The sequence below is a fragment of the Erpetoichthys calabaricus genome, chromosome 5 (assembly GCF_900747795.2).
Source record: "Erpetoichthys calabaricus chromosome 5, fErpCal1.3, whole genome shotgun sequence".
Lineage (NCBI taxonomy): Eukaryota > Metazoa > Chordata > Cladistia > Polypteriformes > Polypteridae > Erpetoichthys > Erpetoichthys calabaricus.
This window is the reverse complement of record NC_041398.2, coordinates 197,774,806-197,788,009: the sequence shown is the minus strand read 5'-3', so window position 1 is coordinate 197,788,009 and position 13,204 is coordinate 197,774,806. Positions and strand designations below refer to the sequence as shown.

The 13,204-nt window shown below is 39.2% G+C and overlaps 1 protein-coding gene across 4 annotated transcripts in view; it reads right to left on the bottom strand.

The window, feature by feature from the left end:
• LOC114652156 (pikachurin) overlaps positions 1-13,204 on the bottom strand; it is a 261,111-nt gene that overhangs the window by 157,024 nt on the left and 90,883 nt on the right. For all 4 annotated transcript variants that reach the window (XM_051927677.1, XM_028802386.2, XM_051927678.1 and 1 more), the window contains exons 3-6: positions 9,425-9,511; positions 8,749-8,775; positions 8,528-8,645; positions 2,054-2,189 (exon numbers count right to left, since the gene is read on the bottom strand). In XM_051927677.1, coding sequence (XP_051783637.1) covers positions 2,054-2,189; positions 8,528-8,645; positions 8,749-8,775; positions 9,425-9,511 — 368 coding nt within the window. The remainder of the gene's footprint in view (positions 1-2,053; positions 2,190-8,527; positions 8,646-8,748; positions 8,776-9,424; positions 9,512-13,204) is intronic.

Below are 13,204 nucleotides of genomic sequence, written 5' to 3'. Positions count from 1 at the left end.
AGTTGTACTGTTATTATTAGTCTGGCAATTATGTATTTAGCTTACTAATATATTCAGTAGTACTAGGGTGTTGTACCGTGTTAGCCATTATGAATGTAGAGAAAAGCCGAGCAAAATGACACCTTTTATTGGCTAACTAAAAAGATTACAATATGCAAGCTTTCGAGGCAACTCATCTTGCCTGAAGAAGGGGCCTGAGTTGCCTCGAAAGCTTGCACATTGTAATCTTTTTAATATATTCAGGAAATTAATTATCCAATATTTATTGATTGATGACAATGTTGATGGGCATGAAGAACAAGTAAGTCTGTACAAAAGTATAAATGAAAGCATTCTAACTTACAATTACTGCTTAGACTGCAATGTGTAATGAACCATTAGATTATCTCCAACCTAACCACTTTTATAAATATAGCACATTTAATCTTCTGGGTGGGTGCCAGTGGTTAGCGCTGGATTTGAATCATAGTCTTATAGAGTTGGTCCTTTCTCCATGGGTTTTTTAGAAGTGCTTTAATTGCTTGTTGCATTGCAAATAATAACTGGCCTCTCCAAAACAACTTAAGTGGATATACGACCTGTAATGGAACTATTCTGCTAATTCATTTTTTTCAAATCTCGTAGACTTGTTCTTTGATGCAGTCATTTATTTTAAGTCATGCTCCTTTCCTACCTTCAGAATAAACGCAAAAAACTGCATGGTAGATGGTGATGTAAGACACTATTTACAGTACAGTAAAGTTACATTTTATAATACCTGTTGCAGCGTGTTGTTCTGGAACATTTCACATGGTGAGTGAGATTCTAACAAAGTGCATTGCATTTGTACCTTGATTGATGTAAGTATATAATTATTTGGTAATGACAGTAATTGTGAAAGGTAACAATTATAAATTCAGTTAGGATATAGCGGGTTGGATGATGGATGGATGGATAATTAGTAAATATGTTGTAATAAACCTTTTTTATATTTGTTACCATTAGTATTCATGGTTGTGTAACAGAAGGAAGAAAGCATGAGCCATGATGCTAGTTTCGGCAGGAATTATGTTTGCAATTTTAGTGTGTGGCAAATTTGTATGTAAAATATCAACAAATCAGTTGTAATTAGGGCAAAGGTATAAGGAGAGAAACCAGACAGGGTCTGAAAAATGAGTCAAATACCAGGATGTCAGTTAAAATATAAATGTCAAACCACAACTAGAGACAAGAGTAAAAGTCAAAGACGGAAAGTAAATCTCCTACTAGTTAAGATTTTTTAAGATCATTGTTTGAGTTCATGAAACTGTGATATTTTTGAAGCAGAATTATCATTCATTTTCATGTGTGCATTTTAATTTTATTTCCTTGAATGAGAAAGACTTAATTTTTTTCTGTTTAATTTTTAATTTCACCATAAAATTATTTTAGAATCTCAGTACATAGATAATGGGCTGCTAAGAGACCTTGTAAGTTGCTCATGACCACCTCCCAAGACCTGTTAAAAATTCCAATGCAGCACCAGTAGCTGTTTGTCCGAGATTACAGATTTCTCTTGAAAAACATGTTCTATTTTTAGTGTCTTGGCTAACAGAGACAGGCATCTACTGGTCTGTTGCAAATAACATCATAGTAGATTACTCTTTCTATCTCAGCAGACTTTTCAAATAGTCTGACTGGGGATAAAAGACAGGAAGTTAGCACCAGTGCTGCAGTCTAGTTAAGCTGGTTTTCACAACTGGCATATCACTATCGGAAAATCTTTTTCGCTCCCTCTAACACTGGGGAGACAGAGAGAGAAACAAAGGTTCATTCACTACAATTCATGCATATTTTGGCATCTTAAAAAAGAATCTCACAAAGCTGACAAGCACCGTAACACATGTCTGAACAAATGACTAGAAATGAATGTCATTGCTACCAACAACATGGCCAAGGCTATAGCAAACATTACAAAATGATGGCGACCGTTACAGTGATAAAATTTTAAAAACTGCAGTAATGGACTGTAACAACACACATAATGCAGAAATTAAGTTATTAGACAAAAGGAACCAAAACAGGAGATTCCTACCTAATGTACTCCACCAGGAACCACTGAACAGGAGAACTGCCCTGGCTGCTTCCTGGTTTCCACGATAGTGCTACTTCTGTATCAGAAACAACCATCACTACTGGCTGGGTGGGTGGTGAAGGTGGCATGCATTTTTCTGCAAGGGTGTAAACCACAAAAAAGAAATGTTACAATAAAAAAAAAACAACTACAATGACAAATGACAAAAAGTGAAAAAGAGTGTACAGTAATGTTACTTTAACACAGATTTTTGCACTCAGGAAAATTAACAAGGTCAAAAAATAGATATCAAGCAATTAAAGAAGTAATTCATGCCCACAAGCTTCAAATTTTTTAACAATTGCAAAACACATTAGCCATGATCAACTTATGTATTTAAGCAAATTTCTTAAAATGCAATCTTACTAAATGATCTGCCCTTGAAACTGTTAGGAAAATTGCAGGTGACAATAAGTTCCATGTTGAAAAATGAATGGCAAGTTTAATACACAACATTTTAGTTGTTCCTGTGGGATATTTGATAAAGGACAGGTAACATGCTGTATATTTAACTTTGTTTTTGTTCAACAATATAAAACTGAATGTTGCATATTAGGGAAATGACTTACTTTCAATGTTATTTCCTCAGACTCGTAAAAGATTAAGGATTCCTCACTGATTCCTTTCATGGGACTCTCTAAAATTCATCCAGCAGTTCCAGGTATCTCTGAACCCCAGATCCCACGTTATGGAAGAGTCTACCCCTACATAACCTGAATCCTTGTGGCAGAACACACACAGATAAAGGTAGCTATAAACAAGAGGGTGAAATGTGCCAAAGTCTTTGGAGTGGTCATTGATTCAGAAATTCCTACTGATTTCTATGAGACAAACTTCAAACCACTGCGGTGGGTTGGCACCCTGCCCAGGATTGTTTCCTGCCTTGTGTCCTGTGTTGGCTGGGATTGGCTCCAGCAGACCCCCATGACCCTGTGTTTGGATTCAGCGGGTTGGAAAATGGATGGATGGATGGAAACTTCAAGCCATCTTATATGTGTTGACTAGGTAAAATGCTAAATATTTACAACGAGAAATCTGTTTAATAAAGTATGTAGTTTACATTTAAGAGTTTAATGGGTACATACACAATCATTCTATTGGAGGCACTTTGGCATCTCATAGAGCAACAGAAGTAAATGAATAATCATAGCTTTCAAGAGAATTGTGGGAAAATTAAATGCATATTGGTAAAATGAACACTGGTAGGAAATAACTGAATAGTCTGCAAAAATACCTTCTGTATAAGGAGCTGTGTTTAAAACTAGAAAAATTAGATTTAGAGACATAAATCTTAAGAAACTTGTAAAGTGAAATAGGACAATTAATAGAATGTGTTACATGCATTCCTATTTTAACAAATGCACATGCGTAATGAAACGTTCAAGCTGTGGTGGAGAAATGCACCAGCCAAATACAATAATTAATCACTGCAGGGTACACAATGCAGGACAAAGAAAGAGTAAAGCGGAATTCTTATATTTGTAGCATTGAGTTATTTCAACACGATGCTGTAAGGATAACTAGACTACGGAGTACTTATGAACATTTTAATTTATATTCAGAAGTCTTTTCGCTGGTAGAGCAGATTTCAATATTCTTCTTCTTACATATAAAGCTTTAAATTGCATAAACACTACTTCTACAGTATAGACTGAGTTTATCAACACATACTGTATACTGTATACACAATTACTGAGAAAATTATTTGGAAGAGAGTACTAATGCTTGGTAGAGCCTCCTTTTGCCATTAAAACAGCCTTAATTCTTCATGGCTTAGATTCCAAAAACATATTGGAAATGTTCCTTTAAGATTCTGGTCCATGTTGACATGATTACATTACATAATTTCTGCAGATCAGTCAGCTGCACATTCATGTTTGAATCTTTCATTCTGCTGCATCCCAAAGATGTTCTATTGGATTCAGATCATTGTCATGTTCATGAAACCAGTTTGAGAAAACTTTTGTTTTGTGGTACATTGTCATGCTGGAAGTAACCTTTAGAATATGGGTAAATTGTGGCCATGAATGGATGCACATGGTCAGAGACAATGCTTAAATAGGCCGTGGCATTCAAGTGATGATTGATTAGTATTAAAGGGCCCAAAGCCTGCCAAGAAAACATTTCCCACACCATTACAACACAACCATCACCAGCCAGGACTGAATGACACAAAGCAGGTTGGGTGCATGAAATCATGTTGTTGACACCAAATTCTTACCCTACCATCTGTGAGCCACAGGAGAAATTGAGATTCATCAGACTCTTCAACTGTTCAGTTATGGTGAGCCTGTGCTCACTGCAGCTCATCCACCTCAAGCTTCCATGTGTTGTGAATTCTAAGAGGCTTTTCTGCTAACAATTGTACAGAGTGGCTACCTGAGTTACCATAGCCTTTCTGTCTGCTCAAACCAGTTTGGCCATTCTCCTCTCACCTCTGTCATCAACAAGGTGTTTCTGTCTGCAGAACATCCACTCACTGGATGTTTTTTGTTTTTCACACCACTGTGAGTAAGCTCTAGAAACAGTTCTATGTCAAAATCCCAGCAGTTACAGAAATGCTGAAACCAGCCCTTCCAGCATGAACAATCATACCACAGTCACAATCACTGAGACTGCAATTTTACCCAATGTTACAGTTTAATGTGAACATTATCCGAAGCTTCTGGCTTGCATTTACATGATTTTATGCATTGTGCTGCTGCCATATACAGTAATTGGCTGATTAGATAATTTCACGGATAAACAGACTTACAGGTGTTCTTAATAATATGTGCAATTGTATATACACAGAATATACCTTAACATTTCAAGATGTCAGTCTGTTAAAGATTCCATTGATAAAAAAAGAATGGAGAGGACTTTTATCACAGGGTCCCAAAGCTGTGGAATGGGCTGCATACTTGTGTAAAATATGTACTTTAATCTGTCATACCCTGATTAGAGTGTTAATTAATGGCTCATATTGCATCTCTGTTTATTAGTCATTTGTGCAAAAATATAAGCATGATAATGTGACAGTCTAGATTGGCTCCACATTATCTGTGGCATTCTGGAACCTCTTGGACATCAAAAATCATAACCGAGATGAGCCAGGCAGATGAAGACGCACACTTATATAAACAGGTAGGTACAACAACTGTACAGTGCTTTTATTAAAGTCCAATAAAGGAAAAGCAGTGTCCAAAAGCAGTGATTCAAAAAGTTCAATAAATAAATAATCTGTTGTGGCAGACGGCCGGGGCCCATGCTTGGCCGGGACGCCCCTGCAGCATATGTTCCAGGGGAGCAAGCATGGAAGATCCAATACCTCCCCCTGGACGCTAGTTGGCAGCCTCGCTGGGTTGCAGCGGTGCCTTGGACTCCCGCAGGGCTTCATGGGAGTTGGAGTTTGGTGCAGCCCTGTTGGGTTCTGAAGGCTCCACTAAGGGGTGCTGCAGTGGGAGCTGCTGTGCCCTTCTGGGCAGTAGTTTCGCCACACCCGGAAGTGCAGTCAAGTGTCGGCAATCAAGCACCTGGAGTACTTCTGGGTGCCTAATAAAAGGAGCCAGCAACCACCAGTCAGGAGCCAGAGTCGGGAGGGAGAAGACGAAGCTGTCTAGGAGGAGTGGAGAACAACATAGTAGTTTACTGGTGTTTTGGTGTGTGCTGTGCTGTGCTTGGGACTGTGTACTGCCTGTAGGACACGGGGAAGACGTGCGCCCACAGGTGAAGAAAAATAAATAGTAGTTTTATTTTACGTGTGCCTCCATGTCCAGTCTGTGTCAGGTTGGGTGACTATATAGCGTCTTTCACACTGTAAAAACGAAGGTGATGTAGTGGAGGTTAAAAGTCATCCAATAAATAAATAAATATTTCATTAAAATAGAGGTTAAAAATCCAAAAGAGAAAAATCCTTTTAAAATACAATCAAGATCTCCTATGCTTCCCTTCTAGCTTGACGTCTCCTCCACTCATCCTGGCTAGACCTAGCAGTAGGAGGAGACACCCGCCAATAGATGCTGTTATCATTCACTGACTGGCCCAGGTCCCTGCTGCCCATGGCGCTAGCAGGGCACCACGCCGAACCTCACACATCTCCTGCCGCCAGTCCCTCTGTGTCTGCTGGAACACCTTCAGGTTTGGGTCCCTGCTGCCCATGCAGCCAGCCAGGCTCCCAATCTCAGCCTCACATGTCTCCTGTTGCCAGTCCCTCAGTGTCTGCAGATGACCTCTCAAACTCCCTGGTAGATCACTCAGCAGAAATGCCAGTTCTCAGCCTCGGGCCCCTACAGCCCTGCAACTTGCTCTTGACCACCTGCCTCTCGCTCCTTTCAGCATGGTCGCACACTTTCTCCCTCTCTCTCTCTCTCCCTCTCTCTCTCTTCGTCCCTTCTTTTTCTCCATTTACATTCCACTATCCTTCCTTGTTTTTCTCCATCCTTTCTTATTCTTTCCTTTTTTTTCTTGATTCCCGACTCTCCCTTATATACCTCTGTCAACATAGCTTTTCAATTGCAAACCGCAGAAAGCCAATGAAGCAACAAGGCAGGCCACACCCTCACATGCAGATGCGCACCGTCTCAATCACTCTACCAACCACCCACAGCTATGTGAGCACATACACCCACAGAGATCAGGCCAGCTGTTTAATTATTTATTTATTTGAAAACTGGCCACTGATTGCTATTTCACACATAATCATTATGAACTTTTACTGTCCATCCTCTGTTCTGCTTTAATTCTCAGCATCCTGCTTGGTGCCATGCTACTTTGCCAAGCTGTTACTCTTGCCAGTGGAAAGTGGCACAGAGATACTGTATTAGGAGAATTCGAATCCAAGTAAAAAATGGATTTCATCTTCTTATTAAATTGCCCAGCACATACTTTAATATTGTAGAATGCTTAGGAAAGGATGGGTGGCCACTAGGCCTAGATCACTAGATCTGTGTTTTTGTCTGGCATAAACCACCAGTTTAATTTCTCCACGAATGTTGCTTACTGGAGTTTTTGCTTTCCTCACCCTTTTTGTTAACGGACTACATCTCAATTTATAATAGATTTGTTACATCTCAATTGTAACCGACAGATTGCTCTGTTTTACTGTGTATTTACGCTAATTTGTGTGTTCACGTATCTAAATGATGTGTGGCTTAACAATTACTGTTATTGCATTATAGCTGGAAACTTGTGCAAGATCCTCAGTCAAGAGCACTATGCAAAAATAAATTCAAAATTAACTGAAAAAAAAGTTACGTTGAAATATTACATAAAACAATCAGATTTACAAAAGTAGGTGTTGGATAATAAATAATAATAATAAATCTAAGTTCTTTCACTATCTGTTGAAGAAGGTCAGCTACTAAAAGTGTATGAAATAAATTGAATTATAATGGTGTGACAGCCCAGGTGCCTGCAGCTGGCATATTTCCTTGAACCCGGGTCGGCTGTATCTTGTCTGAGGATAAACTGGGTAATGAGGACACAGAACAACAAGACTAGGTACAGGTGTGCTCAATGCTTTTTTACAAGATTTAAATAAAGTAAGTCCAAAAGTCTTCCAAAAAATAAGTCACAAAATAATTCTTGATAAAACCATTGATAAAAGTGGAGGCTAAAATACTAAAAAATAAATTCAAACAAGTTAAAATCTAAGGTTAAAGCACACAGAATCTGTCTCTTTAAAACCAACACAAATCTCATGTGCCTCATTTCAAAATGGACGTCTCCTCTGCACTACGTTTACAGTATCGTCAACATGAGAAGACATTCTTCCAAAAGCTCAGTCATCCTTTAAACTGGCTTGTGTCTCCAGGAGCCCACTCAGAGTGGTTGGTTGAACACCCAAGGAGCCGGCAGAGACTCTATTCCTCAAGTATTGTCTGCTTACTTCACTCGAGCCCATTCCTGACCATCTGCCTCCTCTTTACAGCACTGGCTCTGCCATGATCCTACCTTTTTGGTTTTTCTTATGTTTTTTCTCTTTCAAACTCTGAACTCTTTGTCTTTCTTTTTTGATCTCCCTCAAACTTGCTCAAGTTCCTCATGGGCACACGTTCTTTAATTACAAACCCCAGGGTGCTAATGAGGAAATCAGGTGAGCCGTGCACGTCTTCACTTAATGAGGGCTTGCCAATTCCCCCGTCAACACCCAGGAACTGCTCTGACATGCTACCACATGCATTTATGCCCACCTTCTCCCTGAGCCTTTTTAAATTAGCACATGACCACAGTCCCCCACCTCATCTTACCACGAATGGCTATCAGCATTATAGTATACAGAGGGCATTAACTGCTGTAATACATTTGCAAGGCATAATAAAAAAAGTATTCCAAATCAACAAACAAAAGGGACAATAATAGTGTTAATATGTATTAATATATTAATAAAGAACTTGATCAAAACATATAAACAAAGTGTACAAAGTAGATGCAGTTAAATTCAATGCTGCTTACCTTGGGAGGCTGTTCTGACATCTCTGGGCACACTCGGTCTTCCATCGCCCATCCATCCATAAGCTGCAACACTGATTCGGTACTGGGTGCCAGCTTTCAGATTTCCAATTATGACCTCCTGAAAGTAGAATTATTCAGATTATGTAAGACGATGACCAAACACACAGCACCCAAACTAAAAAAAAACATATTACTTTGGTTTTTATTGAAATGTTACTTACAAATCCTGATTGTCCATCAAACGGCCCCTGTAAGAGAGAAAAAGAGAAGAAATATAAAGTACTAACCACTTGGGGTCATCTTATTTCGGTTCAATAGATATCAGCATGATCAATGATGGAAGTTCAGCAGGTACCCTCACTAAGATTAACCCCATGAGCTGTCTTGTTTAGTTATTAGGCAACTGACAACAGAGCCGCATCAGGACTTTTAGTGATCTTTCCTGCCTGCAAAATGATGTCCTACTGTACTGGATAGTATATGAAGAAATGTGAAGGTATTGTGACATTGAAAACATTTAACAATGAAGTGTAAATATTTTTAAACTGCTCTACTGAAAGCAAATTTACATTGTTCAGATGCTGAGTGGCAGTACCTAACAATCAGCTAGATGATGATGATTGTTACTAATACTAATAGTAATATTAAGAGTGAAAAACAGTCCATATGCTTGTGAAGCACATCTGATTATGTGCTTGCACTCTGAGTGGACTTGCAATTAGCGTGATACTCATTATCAGGATACAGAACACATATACAAAATTATTTTACTGGTGTAGAAAAACAAGTTAACTATTAAGAATGACAAGGCAGAAGAGAACACATGTGGCTTCAGCTTACATTTGAAACCTTGTGATATAAAATACTATTTGAAGTGGAAACCTTATTCATACTGACAGCATTAAACATGTCCAAGCTGAGTGGCATGTCGTGGGATACTGCAGCTCCTGCTGGGTTGCCATTCTTCATCTCTGTGTACAGCACCTAGAAATACAATAAAAACACATATTAAAAAAGCAATATGGAAAGTAGCCATCATGATAATTGTAATTACTATGCACACAATCAGTTTTTTCAAGTTTAATCCCAGGGCACTCATGTGGCTGCTGGTTTTTATTTCAGACACTTTCCTAATCAATGCATCATTCTTACTTTCACTTAATTTCATTGTTTAGTGAGCTGTCTTTTATTTATTCTCTTACAAAAAATTCTAAAATATTTATATTTTTGCAAAATATATAAAAAACATATCTGTGAGTATCCCTTGCCATTTTCTTTTTAATTCACCCTTTTCATAGAGTTTAATTGCATCCAAATGCTGACTACACTGAATGCTAAAGAGGACCAGTTACTTCAGTGCCATATTCACTTGTCTGCTCAGTGTGTAGAAACATTTATTATTGAGCAGAGGAGTGTAAATGACAGTAAAGTAATTGTTCTGTAATTGCACCAATGCTGTTTGCACCTGTGTCATTTAAACAATGAGATCAATTAATAAGAAGAATATCACACTAATTGTGAAACTGGTTGAAATAAAAATCTCCATCCAGTAACAGAATTATGCTGGGTTTTTTTTTTGTTTTTTTCTGGTTCAGAGATCAGTATACTGTATACATAAAAATATGTTTGTGCAGACTAAAGAAAAATTGAATTACCTGTTAATTTTTTTTCATATTGTAATAGTTTAAATGTACAGTAGTACTTGCAATGTCCTTCTGTAAATATGTCAAATTTCATAAACAAATATCACACAAATTTTGAAATTCCTATTTTATATTTGGCTGATGCTTTTATCCAAGGTGAGTTATAAGATCAGGGAACATTACTACTGTTTTTATTTTTATAACTGGAGCACACTCGTTAGACTTTGCAAATCACTTTTTGTTTTAAGGTAATTATTTTACTACTCATTATTTATACTAACAGCACCATTCTAGTTCTCAGGGAATCTGAAATCAATTGGTGTATTATGGGACTCATTTGCCTGATGTTTATACAGGAAAAAACCTTTGCCTATAGATGGTAAATTCCTGGCTGAACATGTTGCATTAAAAAAAATGTAGGCAGGCAGAGTGGTTTTAAGGTTGTGCACTTTAATCCCAGAGGTTGTAGATTCTAATCCTGCTACTAACATTGTGTGACTATAAGCATAACACTTCATCTGCCTGCGCACCAATTGGAAAAACAAAAGAAATGTGATCAGCTATCTCTCAAACGTTGTATGGTGCCTTGGATAAATGTGCTGGCCAAATAAGTAAATAATCATAAAAAAATAACAACATGCAGAAGAGAAGTTTAAGGGTGGATAAATGTACTTATATTTAAATATTTAGAACAAGTTACTGTCATCCTGTGCAGTATTAATTTATCTATCAGTAAAAACTGTAAAGAATTATAAAGAAGGTACGCTCAATGCACTCATGGAATTATGTTCCTAACTATTATTTGTTTATTTGGTGCACAATTCTTTTTGCTGTTCATTTATAACATAGATCATGCTGTGATTTTGTTTATTTTTTATGTGAGGGCAAGACAAAACCTTTTATTCTGCTGGAATGTAGGCACTTCTAGGCAGGAGGCACAAGTGCATTGAGAAGGGTGGAGAGTACATTGAGAAATGACATTATCAGTTTTGTTAAGGTTTATTCCATTTTCTAATAAATCCCATTTTTTAACTTTAGCTTCACTCCACCTCATACAAAGCTTTACAACTTAGCAGCAAACATAATGTGAATGTACATTCACAAAATGGCAACTGGAACTGAACTCTTAAGCTTAATAATATAATTTAACAGCTCCCCATACCAGAACTGCACCCACATCCCTACATTCAGGATGATCATGATGTTACGTTAATCACAGTTTTATATTGCCATTCCAGCACCATTAAAACTTTAACTTACCATTAACTTCTTTAACAGGTTTGACCACCCTAACCCACTCTCACCTCGGAGTACTGCACCCTCCACCCATCCTTCTGCTGATACCAGCATAGAAGAGAGTTTCCGCCCACCCACAATTACAGCAGCACAGGTAAGCAGAGAGCTGAGGAGACTTTGTGCCAGAAAAGCAGCGGGTCCAGATGGAGTATCGCCCCGGCTGCTGAAGGCCTGTGCGTTGGAGCTGGGGAGTCCTCTACAGCGCATCTTCAACCTGAGCCTGGAACAGGGGAGAGTCCTGAGGCTTTGGAAAACATCTTGCATCACCCCAGTCCCGAAGGTATCATGTCCTAGTGAGCTGGATGACTTCAGGCCTGTCGCCCAGACGTCACATGTGATGAAGACCATGGAGTGGCTGCTGCTTCACCACCTGAGGCCACAGGTCCGCCAAGCCCTCGACCATCTGCAGTTTGCATACCAGGATAAGGTGTGAGTGGAGGATGCCATCATCTACATGCTACTCCCATCCCTCTCCCACTTGGACAGAGGCAGTGATGCAGTAAGAATTATGTTTTTGGACTTCTCTAGCGCCTTCAACACCATACAACCTCTGCTCCTTAGGGACAAGCTGACAGAGATGGGAGTGGATTCATACCTGGTGGCATGGATCGTGAACTATCTTACAAACAGACCTCAGTATGTGCGTCTTGGGAACTGCAGGTCTGACATTGTGGTCAGCAACACAGGAGCACCGCAGGGGACTGTACTTTCTCCGGTCCTGTTCAGCCTATATACATCGGACTTCCAATACATCTTGGAATCCTGCCACGTGCAAAAGTTTGCTGATGACACTGCTATCGTGGGCTGCATCAGGAGTGGGCAGGAGGAGGAGTATAGGAACCTAATCAAGGACTTTGTTAAATGGTGTGACTCAAACCACCAACAACTGAACACCAGCAAAACCAAGGAGCTGGTGGTAGATTTTAGGAGGAACAGGCCCCTCATGGACCCCGTGATCGTCAGAGGTGACTGTGTGCAGAGGGTGCAGACCTACTGTATAAATACCTGGGAGTGCAGCTGGATGATAAATTGGACTGGACTGCCAATACTGATTCTCTGTGCAAGAGAGGACAGAGCCGACTATACTTCCTTAGAAGGCTGGTGTCCTACAACATCTGCAATAAGTTGCTGCAGATGTTCTATCAGACGGTGTTGGCGAGCTCCCTCTTCTACACGGTGTTGTGTTGGGGAGGCAGCATAAAGAAGAGGGACGCCTCACGCCTGGACAAACTAGTGAGGAAGGCAGACTCTATTGTAGGCACGGAGCTGGACAGTATGACATCTGTGACAGAGCGACGGGCACTGAGCAGGCTCCTGTCAATCATGGGGAATCCACTGCATCCACTGAACAGTATCATCTCCAGACAGAGGAGCAGCTTCAGCGACAGACTGCTGTCAATGTCCTGCTCCGCTGACAGACCGAGGAGATCGTTCCTCCCCCACACTATGCGACTCTTCAATTCCACCCGGGTGGGTAAACGTTAACATTATACAAAGTTATTGTCTGTCTGTATAACTGCATTGTTATCACTCTTTAATTTAATATTGTCTTTATCAGTATGCTGCTGCTGGAGTATGTGAATTTCACCTTGGGATTAATAAAATATCTATCTATTTATCTATCTAAAAAGACATCTCAGGACTGTATAAAGGTTTCTGAGATTGGATCTACCATCATAATGAAAGATAATCTCACCCTATTCATTCATTCATTCATGCATTTATATATTCTTTCATT